Here is a 24,058-nt window from a genome sequence, read left to right on the forward strand (position 1 = left end):
AAGGTATGTTTTTATCTATCTATCTATCTATCTATCTATCTATCTATCTATCTAAGACAGTGTCACTCTGTCACCCAGGGTGGAGTGAAGTGGCATGATCACTGCAGCCTCTCCACCTCCCAGGTTCAAGTGATTCTTGTACCTCAGCCTCTGGAATAGCTGGGACTAGAGATGTGCGCCATCACTCCCAGCTAGTTTTTTGTATTTTTAGTAGATAGAGATGGGTTTCGCCATGTAGTCCACGTTGGTCTCGAACTCCTAAGTGCAATCTGCCCACCTTGGCCTTCCAAAGTGCTAGCATTACAGGTATGAGCCACTGTGCCTGTCCCCCAAAGATATTTATTATAATAGCTATCAGTAAAGGCTGTAGCTGTGTGAATTTAAATCTCTTCCTCCTTATGCTGTGGGATTTTTACATAGAAAGCAGCATTGTTATGCACATGTACCACTAAAATTTGTTTCTTGACATGAGTTCAGAGCTGTGACTTCATCCTGACTACACCTAAAACCAAAACCACTGAGTAAGATTTTTTCGTTTTGTGAAAGTTCTGCCAGTTTTGCTTAAGTAGCTGTGTGATTTTAAAGGTTGCCACTAGATGGAGAGCTTTTTAAAATCTTTGTTAATCTTAAATGAGTTAACTGTTGATCCTCATCATTCATGGATTCTGTATTTGTAATTTGCCTACTTGCTAAACTTTATTTGTAACCCCCAAAATCAATAGTCACAGGGCTTTTGCAGACAAGAGCAGAGCAGTGAAAAGTTTGAGCCTCCCAACACGCACATTCCCAACTGAAGTGGAACAAAGGGATGCTCAGCCTTGTTTCATCTCTCATACTGTGATTAAGTATCCTTTTCTTGGGTCTTTTTATGCCCCCCCCCTTTTTTGTTGCATTTTTGTATTTTTTTGTTGGTGATTTCACTATTTAAAAAGCCACTAAGTGTAGTGATGAAGTGCTGACTGGTGTTCCTAAGTGCAAGAAGGCTGTGTTGTGCCATATGTAGAAAATATGTATATTGGATGTTTTATTTTAGGCCTGGGTTACGGTGCTGTTGGCCTTGAGTACAATGTTAATGAATCAGTATATATTAAATATTAAGTATCTTTAACATGCCTTAACATAAAACACACACAGCAAGATTATGTATTGATTGGTTGATGAAAATGTAACTAGAGACTCCAGCAACCTAACCCTGTATTTCCCATAGGAGCAATGTTCAGTATTTGCCAATGCAATGTTTGTGGTGACTTATGGAACATAAAACTAACTCGTAAGAGAATGACTTTTTTTTTGTAATCTTCAAACTCAAATTGTCTTCCTGACTTTTGAGAAGGCTAAAATGAATTCTTCCAAATGCCTCTTTCCATCAGTTTACATGCTGTACAGTTCCCTTTCTTTCATTTTTTAGTTTGCTGTCAGTAGTAACTTGAAAAGTTCTCAGAGTCAAGAGAATTTTTTATTTCATGGGACATTAATAGTTCAAAATGAACATGTTGGAAGAACTTGAGTAAGAATGAATTTGGCTTTCTGAATGAAGTTGGTTTTCTGATATTTTTGAGAAATGAGTCTTAATTTTGTTTAATCAAAAAGTAATGGAAGGTTGAAGGATAAGTGAATAATAAGGTAAGTATACAGGTATACCGCATAACATGGTGAAATTCAAGCCTATTACTTTGAGTTTGTAGAGTGCAGCAAAATTTACATATAGGCCATTGGAAAACCAGTCCTTCGTCATAGGAGGTGGCGGGTTTTGAGATGGAGCTGTTGCCTACTTTCCTGAGAGTCTGTTATTTGGAAGTCCCAAACCATTTTGTGCTATTCTTTGAACGTTTTTACGCAGATATTTTCCCATTCCTGTGTGTGAACTCCTGGTTCTTCATCCAAAGGGAAGAAAGAACTTGAAGCAGGAGAGACAGTCGATGAAGTGGGGAGCCCTGTGCTGCAGTAGGGCCACAACAGTTAAGGAAATCTTGGGATTAAGGTTTCTCTGTTAAAGAGTTGATTTTTAAAAAAAAATTTTTTTTTTTGTATTTTTTGTAGAGACAGGGTTTTGCCATGTTACCCAGGCTGGTCTCGAGCTCCTGAGCCCAAGCGATCTGCCTACCTAGGCCCAAAATGCTAGAATTACAAGTGTGAGCCCATGTCTAGCTGATTTTTTGTTTTTTTAACAACAAAAAAATACATAACTTCATAAATTGGGTGGGATACTGTTGGGTTTTTTGTTACAGTGAAAAGAACACTTTGGAATAGGTCTAAACCACTAAATTGTGTGATTTTGCTTAGTCTCTCTGAGCCTTAAAGTTCTTCCATGCACATTGGAGGTCAGGGGGTTATATCTATGTTGGAGAGGATTGGAAACCTGTGTGTTGCTTCTGTAACGTTGGTGAAGCGCCTCACGTGGTCAGATCTCAGTGAATGGTGGTGATTTTATAGAGACACAAAGTTCAGGGGCAGCATACTAGTAATGTGGGGGTACCAAGGAGTCAGAAATGTTATTTTTCTTGTCGAGGCTATGTTTGCTCACACTGCAGAAAAGCTTGGAGGCATTTCTGGTTCTTGACCTCGTACTCCCTTTAGTGACAGCTCCATTCTACCCCTCTCATGCTTACAGTGTTTGAACCTCTGGCCTTTACTGGAAAAGTTGATTTGGTGAAATCGGGCATTTTTATTTGTTGACTGACTAGTGACTCCCTGGAATGAAGACCTTCCTGTCCTTTGTGTTTTTGGTCATTAATTATGGAATAAGCAACAAAGCCTTCTATTAAAAGGAGTTTCGGATACCAACAAGTCAGTAGGGAGAAGGTAGAGGAGACAAGGAATCCCTACTACACTTACTTTTAAGGGAGGCTTCAATAAAAAACCTGACTTAGTCTTTTTTGAGCCAGCCGCCACAGGGAGGGGCATCTAGAGGGCCTCACCTTTCCACATAGTCCCTTTCTCCTTTTGGGGATGGGCCAGGGACAGTCCTGGGGTCTTAGGGAAGAAGATTGTGGTTGGTGGGCTGTGGTCAGCCTTGGCTCTTTCCTGTCTTATTCCAGGCTTGTGTCCCTGCTAGGCCTGTTAACCATGCCATCCTGACCTTGGAGGACTTTCCTTTTTTTTCCTTCATTGTAATTATTTATTTTGTTACTGGCTGGTAAGTTTGACATATTTGATGTTATTTCAATTGTAATACTCTTCAGATTGGAACACTCCTTTTCTGATATTGTGAGCAAATCCCTATTTTATTTTTGTCACTTGTAATCATCTTCTAAGAAGTTTCTCTATCACTTGGCTGTAGGGATTACTTATTCAGATGGGGCCAGTGACTAGAATGTGAGTCAAAAGTGTGAGGTCTAATTTGAACCTGTCTGAGAGTTACTATTGCCTGCCTTGGCCCAAAGTGTAGATTTTTAGTCAGCTTGTGGTAGGCCAGGTGTTTTGTCTGGACTGGGAGTTATCTTTGAGTTGTAGATAGAATAAGGATCCTGAGAACAGTCAGGTCTCCACTTGATGTCTTTTTATTTGACTTGTTACCATTAGTACTCTCCCGGGATCAAAGCTGCCAAGCCTGACCCATACCCAGATTTCCCAGTGCACTCAGGAGATCGTCTGTGGCCTTGAAGCCAGTGCTTTTTGGGAAAAATGGAGCAAGGCAATGCATGACAGAAGCAGTGCACCGGAGTAGAGATCAAGTTCTGTGGACCCCACTTGCTGTTTGAGAAAATATCCTGCTTCCTTCCTAGCTGACTTGACCTCCAGCATTAACAGGTGGAGGTGAAGAAGCAGGGTCTGCACTCGAGTCTGCTGCTCTGGCTCCAGGTGTATTTTCTGAAACTGGACTCTTCCAGCCCTTAGCTTGTCAAGTTAGCCTGCCCAGAGTCTGGGGCCGATTGTTCCACTGGGCCGTCGGCTATGACACTCTGCTCTCCATGGGCCGCTATGCACCCCTCCACTGTCCTTAGGATGGTTTGGAGCCTTCGATCTAAGGCAAGGAGGTGGGGTTCAGTGAGGACAGGGCTGAGCTGGTCTTCTAGCAGTGATTCTCGCATCACATCGCTGAGTCTGTAGTCGGCTTGGGCCAGCAGCTGCAGGTGCAAAAGTGTTTTCTTTTTTATCCTGAAAAATAGGAACCAAATAAGCAACTGTAAAGAAAATAACTTGCCTGAACTTAACTTCTTTCCCCACAAATAGCTGTTGTAGCTGATACTCTTGGTCCTCTCCCCGTGTCTTCTCAGGCACATTTTAATAGAAACCAGGTTAAAAAGGGAATAAATGGAAGGCAAAATCCAATATCTTGCAGTCCTTTGCCCAATTGCCATTTGCTCAAGAGCCTGCATAGCCATTTGTGCTCTGATAATGGTGATGCCGGGCTATATGCATTTTCTCTGACAACGCTAAGGGAATCAAAACCAAAGTGACACTTAGATTTTTCAAGGAGATTTAAAGCTAACGGGAGAAGTCTCTAGTAGGTGAAATGATGAGCTATTTGCCATCTCAAAAGCCCTCAGTACTGCCAGCCTTTAAGTTGTTTCTCGCTAACTTTATTTGTGTGTCAGATTTTAAAATCACAGATGAAAATGTGGTGGGACCCATCTTTAGGATTTCAGTTTCTTTTTATGTGGGAATCTGACTTGGACTCTGATGCGTAAGCAGCTTAATTGACTTCTGTCATAAACAGGTACTGCTCATCCAGTCCTGCTCAGGAGGCAGGGAAGGGAGGCCAGAGGGAAGCATGTTTAACCTAAGACGTAGATGAAGAATACGCATGCTCTGCTCCAAATTTTCCAGCTGGAAACAAATGAGATGTTTTTGCTAGGTGTGAATATCATATTTATAATTAGCTCTGGATACTGCAGCTGAGCAGGTGGTCTATTTTACAAGCCTGGCTGAAACACCGGAGAAGTATGGGAGTAAGTCAGACATTCTCTAGAGAAATGGTGGCCAAGCAAGGGCCTTCGTGCCTTCTTCCAGTCTGCACAGGTTTACAGGACTTTAATCGGGTTTTGCTTAGATGGTAATCAAGTAGTAATATTTATGAGCTGATATGAATGCTGGGCAAAGCAGAGGTCTGATTAGTAATATCAGAACCCAGCAGACTGCAAAAAGAGGTGATGATCTGAGTGGGTCGCCGATTAAAGTTGGCACTTGAAAGGTTTAAAGGATTAAATCCTAATTCATCCTATGTGGAAGGATGGAAAAGACATGCGGGGGAGATTCTGGTAGTTGTAGCACAGTCATGGATCGCTTAGTGATGGGTATGTCCTGGGAATGGCTCCTTAAGCGAAGGTTTGGCCACGGTGTGAACGTCGTGTGCTCACTCACACAGACCTAGACGGCGTAGCCTCCTGCACTCTTAGGCTATAGGATATTGCTTGTAGGCTACAAACCTTTACAACACAGTGGTGAATAGCTGTGTATATAAACAGAAAAGATAGTAAAACTGTAAAATGCAGCAAAAATACCATATTATTAATACAATCTTATGAGACCACCATCATATATGCAGTCTGTCATTGGCTGAGATGTCATGCAGTGCACAAATGTGTAAGAAATAAGGCAGTTCATGTCGTTCTACGCACTTATGTCCTAGACCGGTGAAAACTGATGAAGCCCTTCAGACCTCGGCTGCAAGCAGCGTGAAGGGTCACAACTATTCCTTGCCCATATTATCTGCTGCAGGAAAACTTACATGCAGCACTGGGAGAGAGGCGAGAGGATGGAGATTTCATCATGGGAGTGTCGTCCGAACCTAGGAGGAGAAACAGGCTTTTATGGGTGGCTGGCATCCTTCGCATTCCCCTGAGGCTTCCTCTCTCCTCTCAGTATTTTGTGAATCAGAGATTGGGGTAAAATGCCACGGATCATGGCAGCTGCCTCTCCAGCCCCTCTCCGCAGTCAGATCACAAGAGCCTCTGTACAGTGAGATTAGAGCTAAACAATCCTTCCTTCACTAGCTGCAGAGGGCCAGCCACTGAGGATGCACCTTGCTCTCGAAAACCTCACCCTATTTCCCTAGAGGGCACACGAGTGCTCTCAGGCTGGAGGAGAATCAAGTGGTACTTGCAAAGGTAAAGAGAAAGAAGGAAATGGAAGAAGCAGGGCTAGAAGGAGACAAGGCACGTGGTGGTGGAGGCCCTCATTTGCAGGGCATCTGTTTCCCCCGAGCAGCTGGCTGCACAGAGCAGCACATCTGGGAGAGGGGAGTGTTGAATACACGTGGGGACACTCACCCTCTGGCGTTGTCAAGGTGAATAAGGAACCCATCATCCCCGAACTTAGTGAACATCTCATAATGGTGCCGGTCCATATTTCCTGTGAAGGAGGGGGGGACTCAGAACCGGGACCAGCAAGCCGGGGGGGTCAGGTGCTCCTGACCTGAGTTCTCTCCAGGGAATGAAGGCCTGTCATCACTTGAGAGGCAGGGGTCTGAACAAGCTGGGCCTCACACTATCATTTCCCCAGGGCCATCGGTGAAGCAGCCGCAGGAGAGAGAAGGAAGCGAAACGAGCAAACCCTAAATGGACTGGTTTCAAGTCTAAGGCTTTCATCCCTGCCCCTGCCCCTGCCCCTGCCCCAGCCCTTGGCCAGGGATTTGAATGTGCAGAAAGGCACCTGTGCACCTTGTGTACGTATTGATACTGGCTTTCCTCAGCCCAGACATCCTCAGCTGAGCCTGGTTATAGTAAACAGACACAGCTAAACTTCTGAAAGGCACGATGATGAGCCGGCTGTCTGACTTGCTTCGGACCTAAGCTCCTGTGTGGTGGCCACCTTCATGTGTCTCCTCTCCCTAGAATCTAGTCCCTGTGGGCCTGGAAGGTGGAATTACTAGTCTTGTGTGTCCGTGGCCTCGCCTGAGACCCTCCCTGCTACATATTTGTTGGGTACTTTCTTCCTTTCCTACCTGGTGTCCCCTCACTTGGTGAAGTGAACATACAACTTCCAATCTGATGCCCACTCAGGCCCTGCCTTATGAGTGACGACCCCTTCAGCTTCTTCCAGTTCTTTGAAGAGAGGCGAGCCTGTTACCTTCTGTCCTCTGGGACCTCTGCCACTTCTGAGGCTGTGGGAGGTGCAGAGTTACTCAGTCCTCATGAGCCAGGTTGTAAGTTTGTGCACAAGGTCACAGGGAACCCCTGCCACACAGCAGAGCCCACTTCCGCTGGGGGCCTGCGTGTGGGGACCTACCTATCAAGAAGTCGAAGATGGCCATGTCGATGACGTTGAGGAGCCGCTGGCTGCTGTTGTACGGGTAGATCTGTTTCACTGTGTCACAGTAAAGGGCATTGACCTCCCACCTGAGGGGGAGAAGAAGTCCTGGGGCTGGAAAAGCCAAGATGGCAGGGTGTCGGGGGGTCTCCCCACACCTCCCCCCGCCCTCCAACCCCTGCCTCCCTGATCCTGCGCTGGGCCGGTGGCAGCTTCTCACATTCAGAAAGACCCTGGGCAAGGACATGCATATTCCGTATGGTGAGAAGGTTCTGGGTCCTTTCACTCTGGTGGACACCAAGCCCGTGGTTGGGACACTGCATGCCAGAGGGGAGATGTTGGGGCAGGCAGGAAAGGAGGGGGCAGCGACCCTCACCCGCTTCCTCGTCCCTTCCTCCACAGTCCCTCTCACCAAGCCTCTTGGACCCTGGCCCTCCAGGGCTCCTGCACCACTCAGCACCTCCATGGGCTGTTCCTGCCCTTTCTCTCTCACACGGTTTTCTGCCTACAATGCTCCAATGCCCACTTTCATCCGAGGGCTCTTCTCAGCCTTCACAGAGCCCCTCAGGATCTGTCATGTCCTCCAGAAATTCTGCCTGGTTACTTCTCTCCCCACTACAATCATGATGGCTTGATTGATGGATCGATTCACTCAGCTAGTGGGGAGTACCTGCTGCGTGTCAGGGAGGGTGCTAGGTCCTGGGGATACAGCATGAGGTCCTTGGCCTCCCAGGGCTTGCTCAGGGGAACCAGGTATCCCTCCCATGGGATTCTCGTGTGCACTCTGGTTATAGCAAGTGCTGTGCTGTGTTTTCATGATCTGGCTACGTGTCTGTCCTCCCCAGTAGACCAAGGAGCTTCCTAAGGGGAGTCTCAGTCGTCCATTTCTGTATCCATAGCACCTAGTGTTGGGTACATGGAAGGTTCTTTAGAACTGAATAAATCAACTAAAGGGAGATAACAGACCCAGGCCTGCTGATCCGAGGATCAATATGAAATGGGGCAAAGGAGTATTGAGGCAGCTTTTCAGATTCCAGAGCCAAGCTAGCGACAAGTCCTTGGTACAGGATCTGTGGCTACTGTCAGTGACTGGGCTGTGTGGCTTGGGGACCAACTCACTCCTCTTTTCCTGCCAGTGTGTAAGAGCGGATCCAGGGGTTGGGCACAGACAGCCTGGGGGCCAGGTTGAGGGACGGCAGGAAGGCAGAGAGGGAACCCTCCAGCAGGTGTGGGTTGCCACAGACAGCATACTCCGTCTTGCACATGTATGGACACTTGGCAAAGAAGCACACGTTGCTGGCTGGAGGATGGGGAGGAGAGAGGAGAAGGAGTAAGAGGAGGGCTCTGGAGGCATGACATCTTCCTGCCCTAGGAAATCCACTGGGAGGGAAGGGAAATCCTGAACTCAGAGCTTGGGAAGAGACAGAAGAAGGAAACACTGACTTTTCCAGAAGTGAAGGTGTGAATGCTACTAAGCTGAACCTCCTGGGTACCTGCTTTCAAATGTCCCAACCTCACTGCATTCTATCCTTATGAGTAGAACACTCTTTATTACCCTGGGTGGATAACCTCTGGTTCCGGGGAGGCCCGCATTGTAGGGTCAATGCCCACGCAGACTAGGGAGCATCTCACAGCCTTTCCCATCCACAGTTCATCTTGTGTTATGGTCAGGCAGACGACGGTGGGAGTGTCTTACAATTTCATACGCCCATCCCAGTAATGGATAGTGCTAGTGGCAGGGTGTCAGGCCACTGATGAATGGAGGGGTGGACACTCTGGCTTACCATGTACTCAGACCCGGAATATCACTCGGGCCAGTACTCTACCTGGAGAGACAAAGAAAACACTCTGCAGGATTTCATTCTTGGTGACCTCTAGGATTTCCTTGGTGACATTCACTAGCCTCCCCACTGTTGGCGGCACCCGTCGGAAGTCCAGAATCCTGCAAGAGAGGAAGCTGTGTTCCATCTGAGCGATGATCAGGGAGTGAGGAGGAGGGGTTTTGTTCCCTGGCCAGTGCACATTAGGAATTAGTTGGTGTACCCAAGAGGGTGGCCCGTGAGGTGGGTCTCTGGCCTTTAAACCTAGGTCTAAAGGAGTGGAGATGGAGTAGAAAATGAATCCTTATTCTATCAAGCCTCCTGGGAAAACCTTCCCACCATCCCATCTGTGTTCTTGGTCAGTGCTTCTCCTATTTCAGTGTTCCTGTGAGTCACCTGGCAATCTTGTTCAAATACAGGCTCTGACTGAGTGGCTCTGGGGTGGGGCTGACGTTCCTTTTTTCTACAAAGCTTCTTGGAAGTGCCCATGACGCTACAGACCACACTTTGGGTAGCAATGACTGAGCAAATAGAGGAACTGGAATGTTTAGGAATGTGCTTTCACCTAATATAACAGTGAGCCTCTTTGGATAAATAGGGGTGGGTGCATTCTCCTCGCTCTCAGATCAGGAAACTAGAGCAACTGGCCCAAGCAGCATGGTGGGAAATGTGTTCTTTATAAATTGTTCTTTTCATTGTAAATCATTCTTTAACGAATGTTCATTACATTCATTAAAAGGCCTTGTGTTTTTCAATCTAGGGGGTTGCATGGGACATTTTGGGTTCAAAGACACCACGATGAGGCACGAAGAAGATAAAAAGCCAGAAGGAAGAAATGCCAGGGAGTTCCCACCTGAGGGTCTGTCTAGTCACCCCTCCCAGAGGATTGGTCCTCATAGGCAATACCATCTCCCTGGGGCCAGACCCTACCTGTCCAGATGGAAAGCTGCGATCTCAGCATTGTGTCTCTGAAAGTCAATGAAGTAGAAGAAGTCCACGGGCGTCTCCTCATCTCGCTGCTGTCTGGAAGGAAGGAAGGAATCATGCCCTGGACTCAGACTTCAGCTTGGAGCCTGAGAAGAGAGCTGATGAGCATGACCAGTGAGAAAGGAAAACAGGCTTTTATGCTTTTCATGTACACACAGGCGATGGCACGGCTTGGCCAGGAGAAGACATGCAAAGTGGGAGGAGACGGCAAGTTTCCTACTTAAGAAGCTTTGGTGACAGTGGCTGATTATTTTCAAAACCCAGCAGTTGAGAGGGAAGAAATAGACATTCTTCTGCAGGTATAAACAGAAGAGAGAGGAATGGTTAGCAGAACCAGAGGTGGTATAGACCCAGATGTCCAAGGATGAAGAAAGGTGGGGGTATGAGCCAGGAATTGGTAATGGAAAAGTGGCCCAGAAATGCAATTTAGTATGCTGGGGTTGAAGAGCAGAAAAGTTCTGGGTCTTAGGGGGATGTGGGGGAAATACGTGGGCCATCATCCCCTCAGAGAAACACAGCTGGATCATGAGGGCTGAGGGCGGCTGGTGCAGAGGATATTGATTTATATACATTGAATCTCTAATGAATTCTTGAAAAGCACCAGGCTGCCTGAGAGTGGTGGGGCCTGCTGGGTGTGTACATTCAGGAAAGTGCTTCCTAATCATTAAGGGCGTTGTGGTGTGAGTTCTGGCCTCTAGGCTGACTTTGCCTTGATGCTAATAAACATGGAAGAACGATGATCTTCAAATAATTTTATAATCCACTGTGTGGGGCTGTTAAAATGACTGCAAAGCAATTTAAATGTAAATAAACGTAACGCTGCAGAAAGCTATAAATAAGAAACACTGGCAATTCAAACCGTGATGTGCATTTTTCCAAAAAACACAAGTGAGTCCTGGAAACCACAGTGAGGTGCTGCCAAAAGTAGAGATTCTATTTTAAAAGGTGCAGCCACAGTTACAGTACAGCCCTCCGTGCTCAGGCCCGACCAGCTTCTCATCATCGTCACTGGATGTCCAGGCTAGCAAGGACAATCCGTCTTCCCAGTCTTGTTTTAATTTCTGAGTCCCACCTATAGGAACATATCATCTCTTAGACACCGTTTAGGGTCTTCTAAAACATTTTCTCATTTTCGTATGACATGAGATAGAAGTGATTTTAAATTTGAAGGCTGTTTTTACTTTATTATCAATGCTTCTCCTACTTTGAGAAGCACAAATGCACATCTCATTGCACATTATATTGTATACATTGCATTTTAAAAATATAAATCTTTATGTTCCTAATGTGTATTTTCCAAAGATAACGTTCTACATTCTCTCTTTAATCAGGAAAAACATGGTGTTCACTTTAAATTACTTACAGAAAAATAAAAACCACATAATTTTTCAAGAAATACATTTTTAAATGATATTATTTTAGATTTTGGACTGAATTTTATAAAAATGTAGATTACGCTGAGTTGTGGTATAAAAATAGGTAAAGTTGGTCCTATCACTGAATGTTGGAGGGTTTTGCATTACATTTGGGAAAAAAGCTGGTTAATTTGAACAATTTTTGTATAGACACACCTCAGAGTTATTGCAGGTTTGCTACTAGACCACCGCAGTGAGGCAACTGTGGTAATAAAGTCATTCATGCACATTTTTTGGTTTCCCACCCAATGCATATAAAAGTTATGTTTTTATAATACTGGAGTCTTAAATATGCAATAGCATTATGTCTGAAAAATGTACACATCTTAATGGAAAAACACTTTATTGCTAAAAAATGTTAAGACTCATCTGAGCCTTCAGCAAGTCAAAATCTTTTTGCTGACTGGGGTGGTGGTTGCTGAAGGTTGGTGAGGCTATGACAACTTTTAAAAATAAGACAACAATAAGTTTGCTGCATCGATTCACAAAAGATTTATCTGTAGCACGCAATGCTGTTTGATAGCATTTTACCCACGGTAGAACTTCTGTCAAAATTGAAGTCAATCCTCTCAAACCCTGCGGCTCCTTTATCAACTAAGTTTGCCTAATATTTTAAATCCTCTGCGGCCTGCTGGGAACAGGCCCCCCAAAATCTGGCCATAAACTGGCCCCAAAACTGGCCATAAACAAAATCTCTGCAGCACGGTGGCTGTAACACCCACACTGGAAGGTTGTGGGTTTACCGCAAGTAGGGCAAGGAACACCTGGCCCACCCAGTGCGGAAAACCGCTTAAAGGCATTCTTAAACCACAAACAATAGCATGAGCGATCTGTGCCTTAAGGACATGCTCCTGCTGCAGATAACCAGCCCAACCCATCCCTTTATTTCAGCCCATTCCTTCGTTTCCCATAAGGGATACTTTTAGTTAATCTAATATCTATAGAAACAATGCTAATGACTGGCTTGCTGTTAATAAATATGTGGGTAAATCTCTGTTCGGGGCTTTCACCTCTGAAAGGCTGTGAGACCCCTGATTTCCCACTTCACACCTCTGTATTTCTGTGTGTGTGTGTCTTTAATTCCTCTAGCGCCGCTGGGTTAGGGTCTCCCCGACCGAGGTGGTCTCGGCAGTCGCCATTTCAACAATGTTCACAGTGTCTTCACCTGAAGTAGATTGTATCTCAAGAAACCACTTTCTTTGCTTATCCATAAGAAGTCACTCCTTATCGGTAGGGCATGGTGGCTTACGCTTGTAATCCAAGCACTTTGGGAGGCTGAGGTGGACGGATCACAAGGTCAGGAGATCAAGACCATCCTGGCTAATGCAGTGAAATCCCGTCTCTACTAAAAATACAAAAAAATTAGGCATGGTGGCGAATGCCTGTACTCGGGAGGTTGAGGCAGGAAAATTGTTTGAACCTGGGAGGCAGAGGTTGCAGTGAGCCAAGATCATGCCACTGCATTACAGCCTGAGAAATAGAATGAGACTCTGTCTCAAAAACAAAACAAAACAAAACAAAGAAGCAACTTCTTACCTGTTCAAGTTTGATCATGCAATTGCAACAATTCAGTCACATTTTCAGGCTCCACTTCTAATTCTAGTTCTCTTTTATTTCCACATCTGCAGTTACCTTCTCCACTGAAGTCTTGAACCCCTCAAAGTCATCCATGAGGATTGAGATCAATCTTCTTTTAAACTCCTGTTAATGTTGATATTTCTACCTCCTTCCACGCATCATCATGAATTTTCTTAATGGCATCGAGAATGGTGAGTCCTTTCCAGAAGGTTTTCAAATGACCTTGTCCAGGTTCATCAGCGTAATCACTAACTGTGGCAGCTGTAGCCTTGTGAAATATATTTCTTAAATTGTAAGACTTGAAAGTTAGAATGACTGCTTGATTTGGGGGCTGCAGAATGGATGTTGTGTTAGCAGGCATGAAAACAACACTCATCTCCTTGGACATCTCCAGCAGAGCTCTTGAGTGACTAGGTGCATTACCATTGAGCAGTAATATTTTGAAAGGCATCTTTTTTTTCCCCCCGTTGAGCAGTAAGGTCTCAACAGTGGGCTTAAAATATTCAGTAAACCATACTGTTAACAGATGTGTGGTCATCCAGGCTTTCTTGCTCCATTTATAGAGCACAGGCAGAGTAAATTTAGCATCATTCTTGAGGGCCTGAGGATTTTTTGAATGGTAATTGAGTATTGGCTTCAACATAAGTCCCCAGCAACATTATCACCTAACAAGAGAGTCAGCCTGTCCTTTGAATCTTTGAAGCCAGGCATTGACATTTCTTCTCTAGCTATGGGGAAAGTCCTAGATGGTATTTTCCTGCAATAGAAGGCTGTTTCATCTACACTGAAAATCTATTGTTAGTGTAGCTACGTTCATAAATGATCTGAGCTAGATCTTCTGGATAACTTGCTGCAGCTTCTCCATCAGCACTTACTGCTTCACCTAGCACTTTTATGTTATGGAGATGGCTTTTTTTCCTTAAGCCTCATGAACCAACCTGTGCTATCTTCCAACTTTTCTTCTGCAGCTTTCTCACCTGTCTCAGCTTTCATTGAAGAGAGTTAGAACCCTGCACTGGATTAAGCTTTGGTTTAAGGGAATGCTGTGGCTGGTTTAATCTTCTACCCAGATAACTTAAACTTGCTCCATATCAGCAATGAGGTTGTTCTGCTTTCTTATCATTCGTGTGTTCAGTGGAGCAGCGCTTTCGGTTTCCTTCGATAACTTTTCCTTTGCATTCACAACTTGCCTAACTGGCACAAAAAGCTTAGCTTTCAGCTTATTGGCTTTCAACATGCCTTCCTCACTAGCCTCCTGAATCATTTCTTGCTTTCCATTTAAAGTGAGAGATGTGACACTCCTTTCATGTGAACACTTAGAGGCCCATGTTGGGTTACTAACTGGCCTAATTTCAATATTGTGTGTCTTAGGGAATAGGGAGGCCCAAGGACAGGGAGAGAGATTGGGGTAATAGCCAGTTGTTGGAGCAGTCAGAACACCCATTTAGGCCAGGTGCAGTGGCTCACACCTGTAATTCTAGCACTTTGGAAGGCCAAGGTGGGCAATCACTTGAGGCCAGGAGTTCAAGACCAGCCTGGCCAACATAGTGAAACCCCATCTCTACTAAAAATAGAAAAAAATAGCTAGGCATGGTGGCACATGCCTATAATCCCAGCACTTTGGGAGGTGAGGCGGGCAGATCACCTGAGGTCAGGAGTTCAAGACCAGCCTGGCCAACATGGTGAAACCCCATCTCTACTAAAAATGCAAAAATTAGCCAGGTGTGGTGGCCGGCGCCCATAGTCCCAGTTATTTGGAAGACTGAGGCAAGAGAATCGCTTGAACCCAGGAGACAGAGGTTGCAGTGAGCTGAGACTGAACCATTGCGCTCCAACCTGGGCAACAGAGTGAGACTCTGTCTCAAAAAAAAAAAACCAGTTTGAAATATTGTGAGAATTACCAAATGTGACACAGAGACACGACGTGGGCACATGCTGTTGGGAAAATGGCACCGATAGACTTGCTTGATGCAGGGTTGCCGCAAGCCTTCAATTTGTAAAAAACAATATCTGCAAAGCGCAATAAAGTGAAATGCAGATACAGTGAGGTGTGCTTGTATTTTGTTGTTGTTTTTTGAGATGGAGTTTCACTCTTGTTGCCCAGGTTGGAGGGTAGTGGCATGATCTTGGCTCACTGCAACCTCCACCTCCCGGGTTCAAGCCATTCTCCTGCCTCAGCCTCTCGGGTAGCTGGGATTACAGGCACCTGTCACCATGCCTGGCTAATTATTTTGTATTTTTGGTAGAAACGGGGTTTCACCATGTTAGCCGGGCTGGTCTCGAACTCCTGACTGCATATGCCTGTATTTGTTTTAACTGACCAGGCAGAAAAGAAGTTTTAGGCTGTGAGTTATGTTACTTTATTTTCCTGCAAAAGAAACACTACAGTTCAAGACCAGCCTGGCCAACATGGTGAAACCCCATCTCTACTAAAAGTACAAAATTAGCCGGGTGTGGTGGTACACACCTATAATCCCAGCTACTCCAGAGGCTGAGGCAGGAGAATTGCTTGAACCTGGGAGGCCGAGGTTGCAGTGAGCTGAGATGATGCCACTGCACTCTAGGCTGGGCGACAAGAGTGAAACTCCATCTCAGAACAAAAAAAGGAAAAAAAAAAAAGAAATTAGAGACATCCTATTGTGCCACATAAAATTTTGCTCCAAGAACAGAATCTATGGCCCTGGTGATTTGTGGTGCATTTGAAGATTTATCATTACTTTTATGCTTCTCCTTAACACCTCCTGTTTCTCTATCAGTGTTCCTTAGGTTGCCTCTCTCTAACTGGCGCTGTCTTTTGAGTATATATTATATGTGCTTGACTAACTGTAACAATAATTTAAACTCTGTAACAACCAGAACCTCACTGGTGGCTCTTGTGTTCAGCTGAGCATTGTGCCAAAGAGTCACATGTCTACCTGTGGAACCTCTGCTAATTGCCATGTGTATTCGCTGTTTATAGCTCTCATTTCAAAGGAACGCAATGTATTTATTTACGTATTTTAGTACTCTATATGCCTGAATACAAGCTGAGGTCTCTTCTGAAACTGTCCCTTGGAAAGGAGTCTCTATATTCAAATCTTGTCATAGTTAATCACTTAATTTTGTTTGGGACAGATACATTAACCTGGAATGACTTGACTTTGTGCTGGTTTTACTGCCTGGTGTAACTGGTTATAACAGGTTGTTGGTAGTGATGGGGGAGGGGAGCGGGGAAATAATTTAATATTGATTTAACATTCACCCCAAACTTGACTCTAAGTGATGATGAAACCAATGCCCAAAATTTTTGACAAGTAAAATCTATAGTGGGAGAAAAAAAAGCGATATTTCTAAATCTATATACTGTTTTATATGACGGGATTTTTAAATGAATATAAATGTAAGCAGACATTCAATTGTTTCATGTACATTTCTGGAAAGTCTTAAGTTGATCTAACAACTAGGATTTTGGATCTTTCACATAGGAAAAACGGAGGAACTCTTTCTTGTTTTTTTTTGTTTGTTTGTTTTTTGAGATAGAGATAGAGCCTCCTTCTGTTGCCCAGGCCGGAGTACAGTGGTGCGATCTTAGCTCACCGCAACCTCCTCCTCCTGGGCTAAGACATTCTTCTGCCTTAGCCTCTTGAGTAGCGGGGACTACATGCACGCACCACCACGCCTGGATAATTTTTGTATTTTTGGTAGAGATGGGGTTTCGCCATGTTGGCCAGGCTGGTCTCAAACTCCTGACCTCAGGTGATCCACCTGCCTTGGCCTCCCAAAGTGCTGGGATTACAGGTGTGAGCCATCATGCCCAGCAGAGGAACTCTTTGTACAGCGGTGGTTCTCAAGGTTGCCTGGGCCTTGGGCAGGGGTGTCCACTGGACTCCCTGAGGGTGGGACTCAGGCATAAGGATTTTTAAAGGCTCCTCAAGTGAATCTAACATGCAGCTGATCCACTCCAACCCCTTCTTTAAGGAGGTGCTTTTGCCAAAGCAGTTGGGACTAAAACTCTTTATTCAGTGCTTATTCAAGTAGGCCCTGCCCTAAGAACCGTCTACTGGGGCATTCAATGGGCCTCCCCTTGAATGGCTGAGGGTTTGGAATCTGCCAGTCTAATTGCATTCCACTGGAAGAAGCACATTCTGGAGGAAAGCATGACTTGGGTAACGGGGTCCCTCTTGGGGCGATTTTCTTTTATGCAGGTCGTCTCATCATCTCAAGGAGGAACATTCTCCTGGGCTAAGGCACTGGGGCCCAACTCTAGGAGACCCCAACCTGGGGGTTGCAGATCCTTTGGGGGCCAGAAACCCAAACTCATACCAAGCTCTGTTTAAGGACTAAAATATCCATCTATATGTTTTTAGATGTCACCCATCTATATGTTTTACAAAATTTTCAAGGCATGTAGTTACTGTTGTTATGAATAAAATATAAATTAACGTAAACATGGAATTGACTTCCTAGTAGTCTTTCTTGATCGTCTAGGTTTTCAGTCGAAACAAGTGTTGTTGTATACAGGTCTGTAAACTTTTTGATGTCAAAAAGAGAGTGCTATCCCTGCAAAAAAGTGGGGATCAATTAAAGTGGTGGAGTGTGAACCTAGCAATCCAGATGCCTGGGTTTGAATCCCGGGTCCACCGTTTGCAGCTGCAAGATTGGGATGAGATGGTCTCTTTCAGCCTCAGTATCTTTATCTGTAAAGTGGACATTATAAGAGTATCTGGCTCATAAACTTGCCCATGATCCAAAGACACAACTTAGGTCATTGTGTGGCATAGATGCTAGTAAGAGCCTGATAAGGACAAGTTCTTAGTATTTTCACTTATTATTATTATTATTATCACCCCAAACAGTTCTGTGGTTGTGCAGATTAGAGAATCTCTGAATAACTGGCAGAAAGACTTGAGGTCACTTTTATTAGTTTTTGGTCCAGATCTTCCCAGGGCCACCCCAACTGGGTGTAGAAAGGAGGAAGGCAGTCACTTACCTCATGGGTTTGAACATGGCCTTCCCAAAATCCGAGAACCTCAGCACCAGCTTGAGGTGGACCCCACTGGGTTTCACAACTGTGAAAGGCAGAAGAGTGAGTTAACCATGCTTCCGGGCCTCAGCCCAGGCCTGTGACTCTGTTCCTTCAATAAGCCCAGCTGACTTCTCTTTCCTCTTATGAGACCCTAAAGACTGGGATGTGCTCTCCATAACCTGCAGGGTCAGCGCCATGGTGTCAGGCCATAGTGACAGTGTCCAGGGGCTCAAGACAGTACTGTTTACTTTGGGAGGTGAAGGCAGGAGGATCGCTTGAGCCCAGGAGTTTGAGACCAGCCTGGGCAACATAGTGAGACCCCTATTTTGAAAAAAAAAAAAAAAAGGTACATTTTCTGCTGACCATGGGAAAAGAGCAACAAATACAGTGAAGACATTTACTGAAAACCCCAATGAATGTTCCTAAGAATGAACCCTTTCCTCTTTGTGTTTCAACTACATCTTTGTAGATTCGACTTATGCCTTCTGTTATATTAGACTAGTTGGATCATGCCTCTTTCTACTTAAGACTGTACACCTGGGCTGGGACCAGAGCTTGGCAAGTGAGTGCTTCTTAGGTGCAGGGAGTGCTACTTCCTTAAATGTTGCATCCTGGGCACCTCACTTGCCTTACCCTGTCCCTGGTCCTGGAGGGTCAGGACAATATCTCACTCACCTTGTGTTCTATCAAATGGTCAATGGCAGGTGCTTAACTGAAGAAAAAGGAAGCCTGGGGCCCTGTGCACCTTTCTTTTCAAACCTTAGTGATATGCTTAGGCTTTGTGTCCCCACCCAAGTCTCATCTCCAATTGTAATCCCCTTGTCTCAAGTCTCATCTCCAATTGTTGAGGGAGGGATGTGGTGAGAGGTGACCGGATCATAGGGCAGTTTCCCCTGTGCCGTTCTTATGATAGTGAGTTCTCATGGGATCTCACGGTTTTGTAAGGGGCTCTTCCCCGTTTGCATCTTCTCTCTCCTGCCACCATGTGAGATGGGCCTTGCTTCCCCTTCCCCTTCTGCCATGATTGTAAATTTCCAGAGACCTCCTAGCCATGCCTCCTGTTAAGCCTGCAGAACTGTGAGTCAATGAAACCTCTTCCTTTATAAATTACCCAGTCTCAGGCATTTCTTAACAGCAGTGTAAAAATGAACTAATACATTTCGTCATGCCTCATCAGATGTAGTCACATGTAGATATTTCTGATGTGTGTTCCACACATTGAAGTAAAGGGACAGGACAGCTGGTGATGACGGGCCTGAGGGTTTGAGGGTCCAGACCCACCTATAACCAGGTCACAGCACTCCTGGAGGGGAGCTCTGCCACTCTCAGTCCTAGATTTTTGATTCCATTAATCACTTATCCTGGTGAGTTTCAACTCTGGCTATATTAGAATCACCTGGGCCTCATCGTCTGAACTCGAATCAAAACCCCTGGGGGTGGAGGCCGGGCATGAGCACTTTTTAAAGCTCTCCCAGTGATTCTAATACATACGCGTGTGTGTGTGTGTGTGTGTGTGTATGTATATACATATATATATATATATTTTAGCTGGAGTCTCACTCTCTTGCCTAGGCTGGAGTGCAGTGGCATGATCTCAGTTCACTGCAACCTCCATCTCCTCAGTTCAAGCGATTCTCTTGACTCAGCCTCCCGAGTAGCTGGGATTACAGGTGGGCACCACCATCCCTGTCTAACTTTTTATATTTTTCGTAGAGATGGGTTTCCACTGTGTTGGCCAGGCTGGTCTCAAACTCCTGACATCAAGTGATCCACCTGCCTCGGACTCCCAAAGTGCTGGGATTACAGGCGTGCGCCACTGTGCCCAGCTGATTCTAATATTTTGTCAGTAGTGGGAACCATTGCTTCTTGAATTTGAAAGCAACTCCAATCACTTGAGGATTTTGTGAAAACTCAGATTCGGATTCAGAAAGAGAGTGAGACCCTGCATTTCTGATGAGCTCCTCAGTGATGCTGATGATGCTTTTCCTGGGCCACGCATTGCCCAGCGGGGCCTGCACAACCCTTCCTCTTAAGTGCCTTTTCTTGTTGTGGGTGGATGGGGAGAAATGTTGAGTTCTCAGAGGTTGCACAGAGAGCCATACTCCTTCCACTCTTGCCCAAGGTCACCACTGGAGTGGATTTTGGGGTTTGCACAGATGTGAAGGTGAAGAGGCTGGGTGGGGGCGGGGCCAGGTCACTTACTCTGGGTGCAGTCACATGCCCCCAGCAAGGCTTTCTCATCCTGACTGTAATCTGCAAAGGAGGAGAAGGGCGATGAGAACTTCCAGTCTTATTCCTGGGAGAGCCTACAACATGGGGGTCCCTTGACTCTGGTTCAGATCACCAGAGGGGAGACTGTGATGTAGCCTGTGGCCCTTGACCACTCTGTGGGAGATCTCTTGGAGCTCAGGAGGCTGCAGCCTCCTTCCCTGCTCTGTCCCAGACCCCTGCTTTCTAGCCCTTCAGTGGACACTCCAGCAATACCTGGCTGGGAGACTGAGTCTGCTTTTGTCTCTGCTAATAATTTGCTGTGTCATTTTGATTGTCTCAGTGCTTGACAGCACAGACTTGGTATCAGCAGACCTGTGTTTGAATCCCAGCTCCACCCCCTAGGTCCTTGGCCAAGTTACTCAACCTTTCTGAGTCTCAGTTTCCCTATCTGTAAAATGGCAGTGGTAATATCCATGCCACAAGGTCTTTGGGTGAAAGAGAATGCGTCGCCTGCTTCAAAAGCAGCACTCAATAAATGGTAGTGATCACCTTCCTTTAGGTGTACCAAACAACAGCATACCTCCTTATGGGATCAGGACGAGATTCTCTTTCAGAGGGAAAAAGATCAACGTGTGTATTTCTTTTCTGTCTCTCAGGTGTCAATGTCAAGCCTTTAATGTTCCACTCTGGAGTCTGGCCTGGGATGCGTTACCCAGACTCTCTGGGAGAAAGTCAGTCCCCCTTGCCTGATCCCATGAACCTTACCAGCACTGATGGTGGGAAAGTGCCTCATATCTTGCAGAAGTTTGCCGACAACAGGACTGGACCGGGAGTAGAGCCCATGGCGGTTAATACCCAGGTGGAACTGGACCCAACTGGCCTCGAGTCGGAGCTGCAGTGGGGGGTCCGGGGAGGTGAGGTTCATCTGCTCTCTGTACATCTTGTGTCGCCTGAAAGAGCCAGATAGTTGTTCATTAGAGGAACAAGAATGCAAAGACCCACCAAGATACCTTGTCTGCAGTTTTCATGCATCCTTTCATTTATTCCACAAGTGTATTAAGCGTCTAATGAGGGCTAGGCTTTAAGCTGTGCTTAGGATATCATGGGAAGCAAAACACCTGTGGGGTCCTTTCTTACCCTCAGAGAGCTTACACTCTAGTGAGTAAAACACACAGTTATACAGTATCATACACAAATACTTAATTACAAACCAGGACAAATCCTGGGAAGGAAAAAAGGCAGACTGCTAAGAATAAAACTAGAGGCCTCATATAATCTGGGATCTCAGGGTGAGACTGTGGGTCTCTTTGTGCACTTTCCCATTAAAACTCTCTATCTTACATTTCCCAGTATTTTATGTTCCAAGGAACCAGAAGATAGAGGAGAGAAGGCAATTGGTGAGAATAACAAGGAGAGGGTGCAGATCTTTCAGTGGGGCTGGAAGCTGAGTTAGATTATAAAAGAAAAGAAGAATTAATGAGCCATTTACTGTTTGTTCTGCTTGGGTAGCCTTTTCTGCCAGGAAAAAAAGAGAAAAATAAAAAATGATGGTGCTACCATTTAGAGATGTGGACTGTAATTTGGGAGACAAGTTGTAAGTCTATGAAATAACCAGAGCAAAATACAAGGCTGTTATAAGTCAACTGCTAAACGTGGCTCAGATGGAAACGCCTTAACATTTTGGAGAAGGGAAAAGATGAATCTATGATGAAGTAGCCTGAGGACAACCACAGTGAAGAAGGCAGACTTCAGCTGGATCCTAAAGAACCGGGGGTATTTGGCTTGAAGGGGACAGGGAGGGTACTCCTGCATTAAGGACGACATGAGCACTATGAGAGGTAGGCAAGAAACGGGTGTATCTGGGGATGAGAGAGGCAGGTTGAATAAACGCACTGTTGAATGAGAAGATGGAGGCCTCCAGATGGGAAGGGAAGGCAAATCAGTACGAGGTCATCTGGCTGGGAAAAGCTGATTGGGAGAGGTAGGTGGGATTATAGGGGCAGGGTTTTGCAGTTCCTATATATCTCTCTTTCTCCAACTGTAATAGTATACCACTCAGGTCTGGGGCGGGGTGAAAAACAAAACAAACATGGCAGATCTGGGAGTGTTCAATTTTCTCACTGGTGGAGAGTTGTAAAAATTACCACACTGGGAGGCTGAGGCAGATCACCTGAGGCCAGGAGTTTGAGACCAGCCTGGACAACAATGATAAAGCCCCGTCTCTACTAAAAATACAAAAATTAGACAGGCGTGGTGGTGCGTACCTGTAATCCCAGCTACTTGAGAGGCTGAGGCAGGAGAATCACTTGAACCCGGGAGGCAGAGGTTGCAGCGAGCTGTGATCGTGCCACTGCACTCCAGCCTGGATGACAGAGTGAGACTCTGACTTAAAAATAAAAAAAGTTACTTTTCTATCAAAATAAAAATAGATGTATTATGGGGAAGGAAATAAAATATACCATAGGGATTTGAATCCATTTGTGATCTTAGTGATTGCAATGGACTGAATGTTTATGTTTCCTTCAGATTCATATGTTGAAATTTTAACCTCCAAGGTGATAGTATTGGAGGTGGGGCCTCTGGGGAGGGGGTAACCCTCATGAATGGGATTAATGTCCTCATAAGAGGGACCCCAGAGAAATCCCTCACCCCTTCTGCCATGTCAGGTTATAGCAAGAAGACCATTATCTGTGTACCAGCAAGCGAGGCCTCACTAGAAGAAATGGAATCTGCCAGCACCCTGGTGTTGGACTTCTCAGCCTCCAAAACTGTGAGAAATACATTTCTGTTGTTTACAAGTCACCCAGTTTATAGTATTGGTTATGACACCCCAAACAGACTAAGGCAGTTTTGCTTCACCATTTCTCTCCTATTTCTGACACCCAGAATGAAGTGTAATATATCCCCAGACATGACTGCCCAGTGCAGAGGAGAATACGGTAATTACCACCCCCATTCATGGCGTTTTCCTTGTATGAATGTAACCCAATACTGAAAATCTTTGGGAAATCATGTCACATATCTCTAAGAAAATATGATTTTATGGTAAGCAGGATTCTAAAATTGGCTTCTAAGATTCCATGCCCTCATTTCCAGAACCTGTGACTATGAAGAGCTCTCACTCCATGATTATGCCATGTTCACGGCGTAGTTGAATTTAGGGAGGTTGTCAAGGTGGGCCTGATTGAATCTCATGAGCCCTTGAAAGTAAAGTTATTTTTCTGGCTGTTATCAGAAGTCCAAAAGATCCAGAGCATCAGAAAGATTTGACACACTATTGTTGGCTTTGAAGATGGAGAAGGTCAAGTGGAAGGACCAGAGAGCTGCCATGAAGAGCTGAGAATGCTTTCCAACTGAAGCCAGCAAGGAGATGGGGGCGAGGAACTGAATTCTACCAACAACGAGAATGAGCTTGAAGGAGGACCCCTGAGCCGCTGATGAGAATGTAGCCAACCAACGCCTTGATTTTAGTCTTGTGAGATCCTAGCAGAAAATGAGTCATACCATCTGATATGTTTCAGATGTTTGTCCCCTCCAAATCTCATGTTGAAATGTAGTCACCAGAGTTGGAGGCGGGGCCTGGTGGGAGCTAATTGTAACATAGGAGTGGGTCCCTCATGGATGGCTTAGCACCATCTCCTTGGTGATGAGTGAGGTCTTGCTCAGAGTTCATGTGAGATCTGGGTGTTTAAAGGCATATAGCACCTCCCCCCTCACTCTCTTGTGCTCCTGCTCTTGCCATGTGGTGTGCATGTTCTGTACCACCTTCTGCCATGAGTAAGTTTTCTGAGGCCCTCACCAGAAGCAGCATGCTTCCTGTACAGCCTGTAGAACCATGATCTAATTAAATC

General features: G+C 45.4%; 1 protein-coding gene across 2 annotated transcripts in view; it reads right to left on the reverse strand.

Annotated features, from left to right (window-relative positions):
* Positions 1 to 1,437: 1,437 nt before the first annotated feature.
* FAM20A (family with sequence similarity 20, member A) overlaps positions 1,438 to 24,058 on the reverse strand; it is a 68,219-nt gene continuing 45,598 nt past the window's right edge. For both annotated transcript variants that reach the window (XM_011930417.1, XM_011929688.1), the window contains 10 exons: positions 20,973 to 21,157; positions 20,199 to 20,249; positions 17,961 to 18,039; positions 9,942 to 10,034; positions 9,018 to 9,133; positions 8,311 to 8,491; positions 7,171 to 7,280; positions 6,213 to 6,294; positions 5,672 to 5,731; positions 1,438 to 4,098 (listed from right to left, as the gene is read on the reverse strand). In XM_011930417.1, the coding sequence (XP_011785807.1) occupies positions 3,834 to 4,098; positions 5,672 to 5,731; positions 6,213 to 6,294; positions 7,171 to 7,280; positions 8,311 to 8,491; positions 9,018 to 9,133; positions 9,942 to 10,034; positions 17,961 to 18,039; positions 20,199 to 20,249; positions 20,973 to 21,147 (1,212 nt within the window). In that variant the 5' untranslated portion in view covers positions 21,148 to 21,157 and the 3' untranslated portion in view covers positions 1,438 to 3,833. The remainder of the gene's footprint in view (positions 4,099 to 5,671; positions 5,732 to 6,212; positions 6,295 to 7,170; positions 7,281 to 8,310; positions 8,492 to 9,017; positions 9,134 to 9,941; positions 10,035 to 17,960; positions 18,040 to 20,198; positions 20,250 to 20,972; positions 21,158 to 24,058) is intronic.

This window comes from Colobus angolensis, unplaced genomic scaffold, assembly GCF_000951035.1.
Source record: "Colobus angolensis palliatus isolate OR3802 unplaced genomic scaffold, Cang.pa_1.0 Scaffold1, whole genome shotgun sequence".
In the NCBI taxonomy this organism is placed as follows: domain Eukaryota; kingdom Metazoa; phylum Chordata; class Mammalia; order Primates; family Cercopithecidae; genus Colobus; species Colobus angolensis.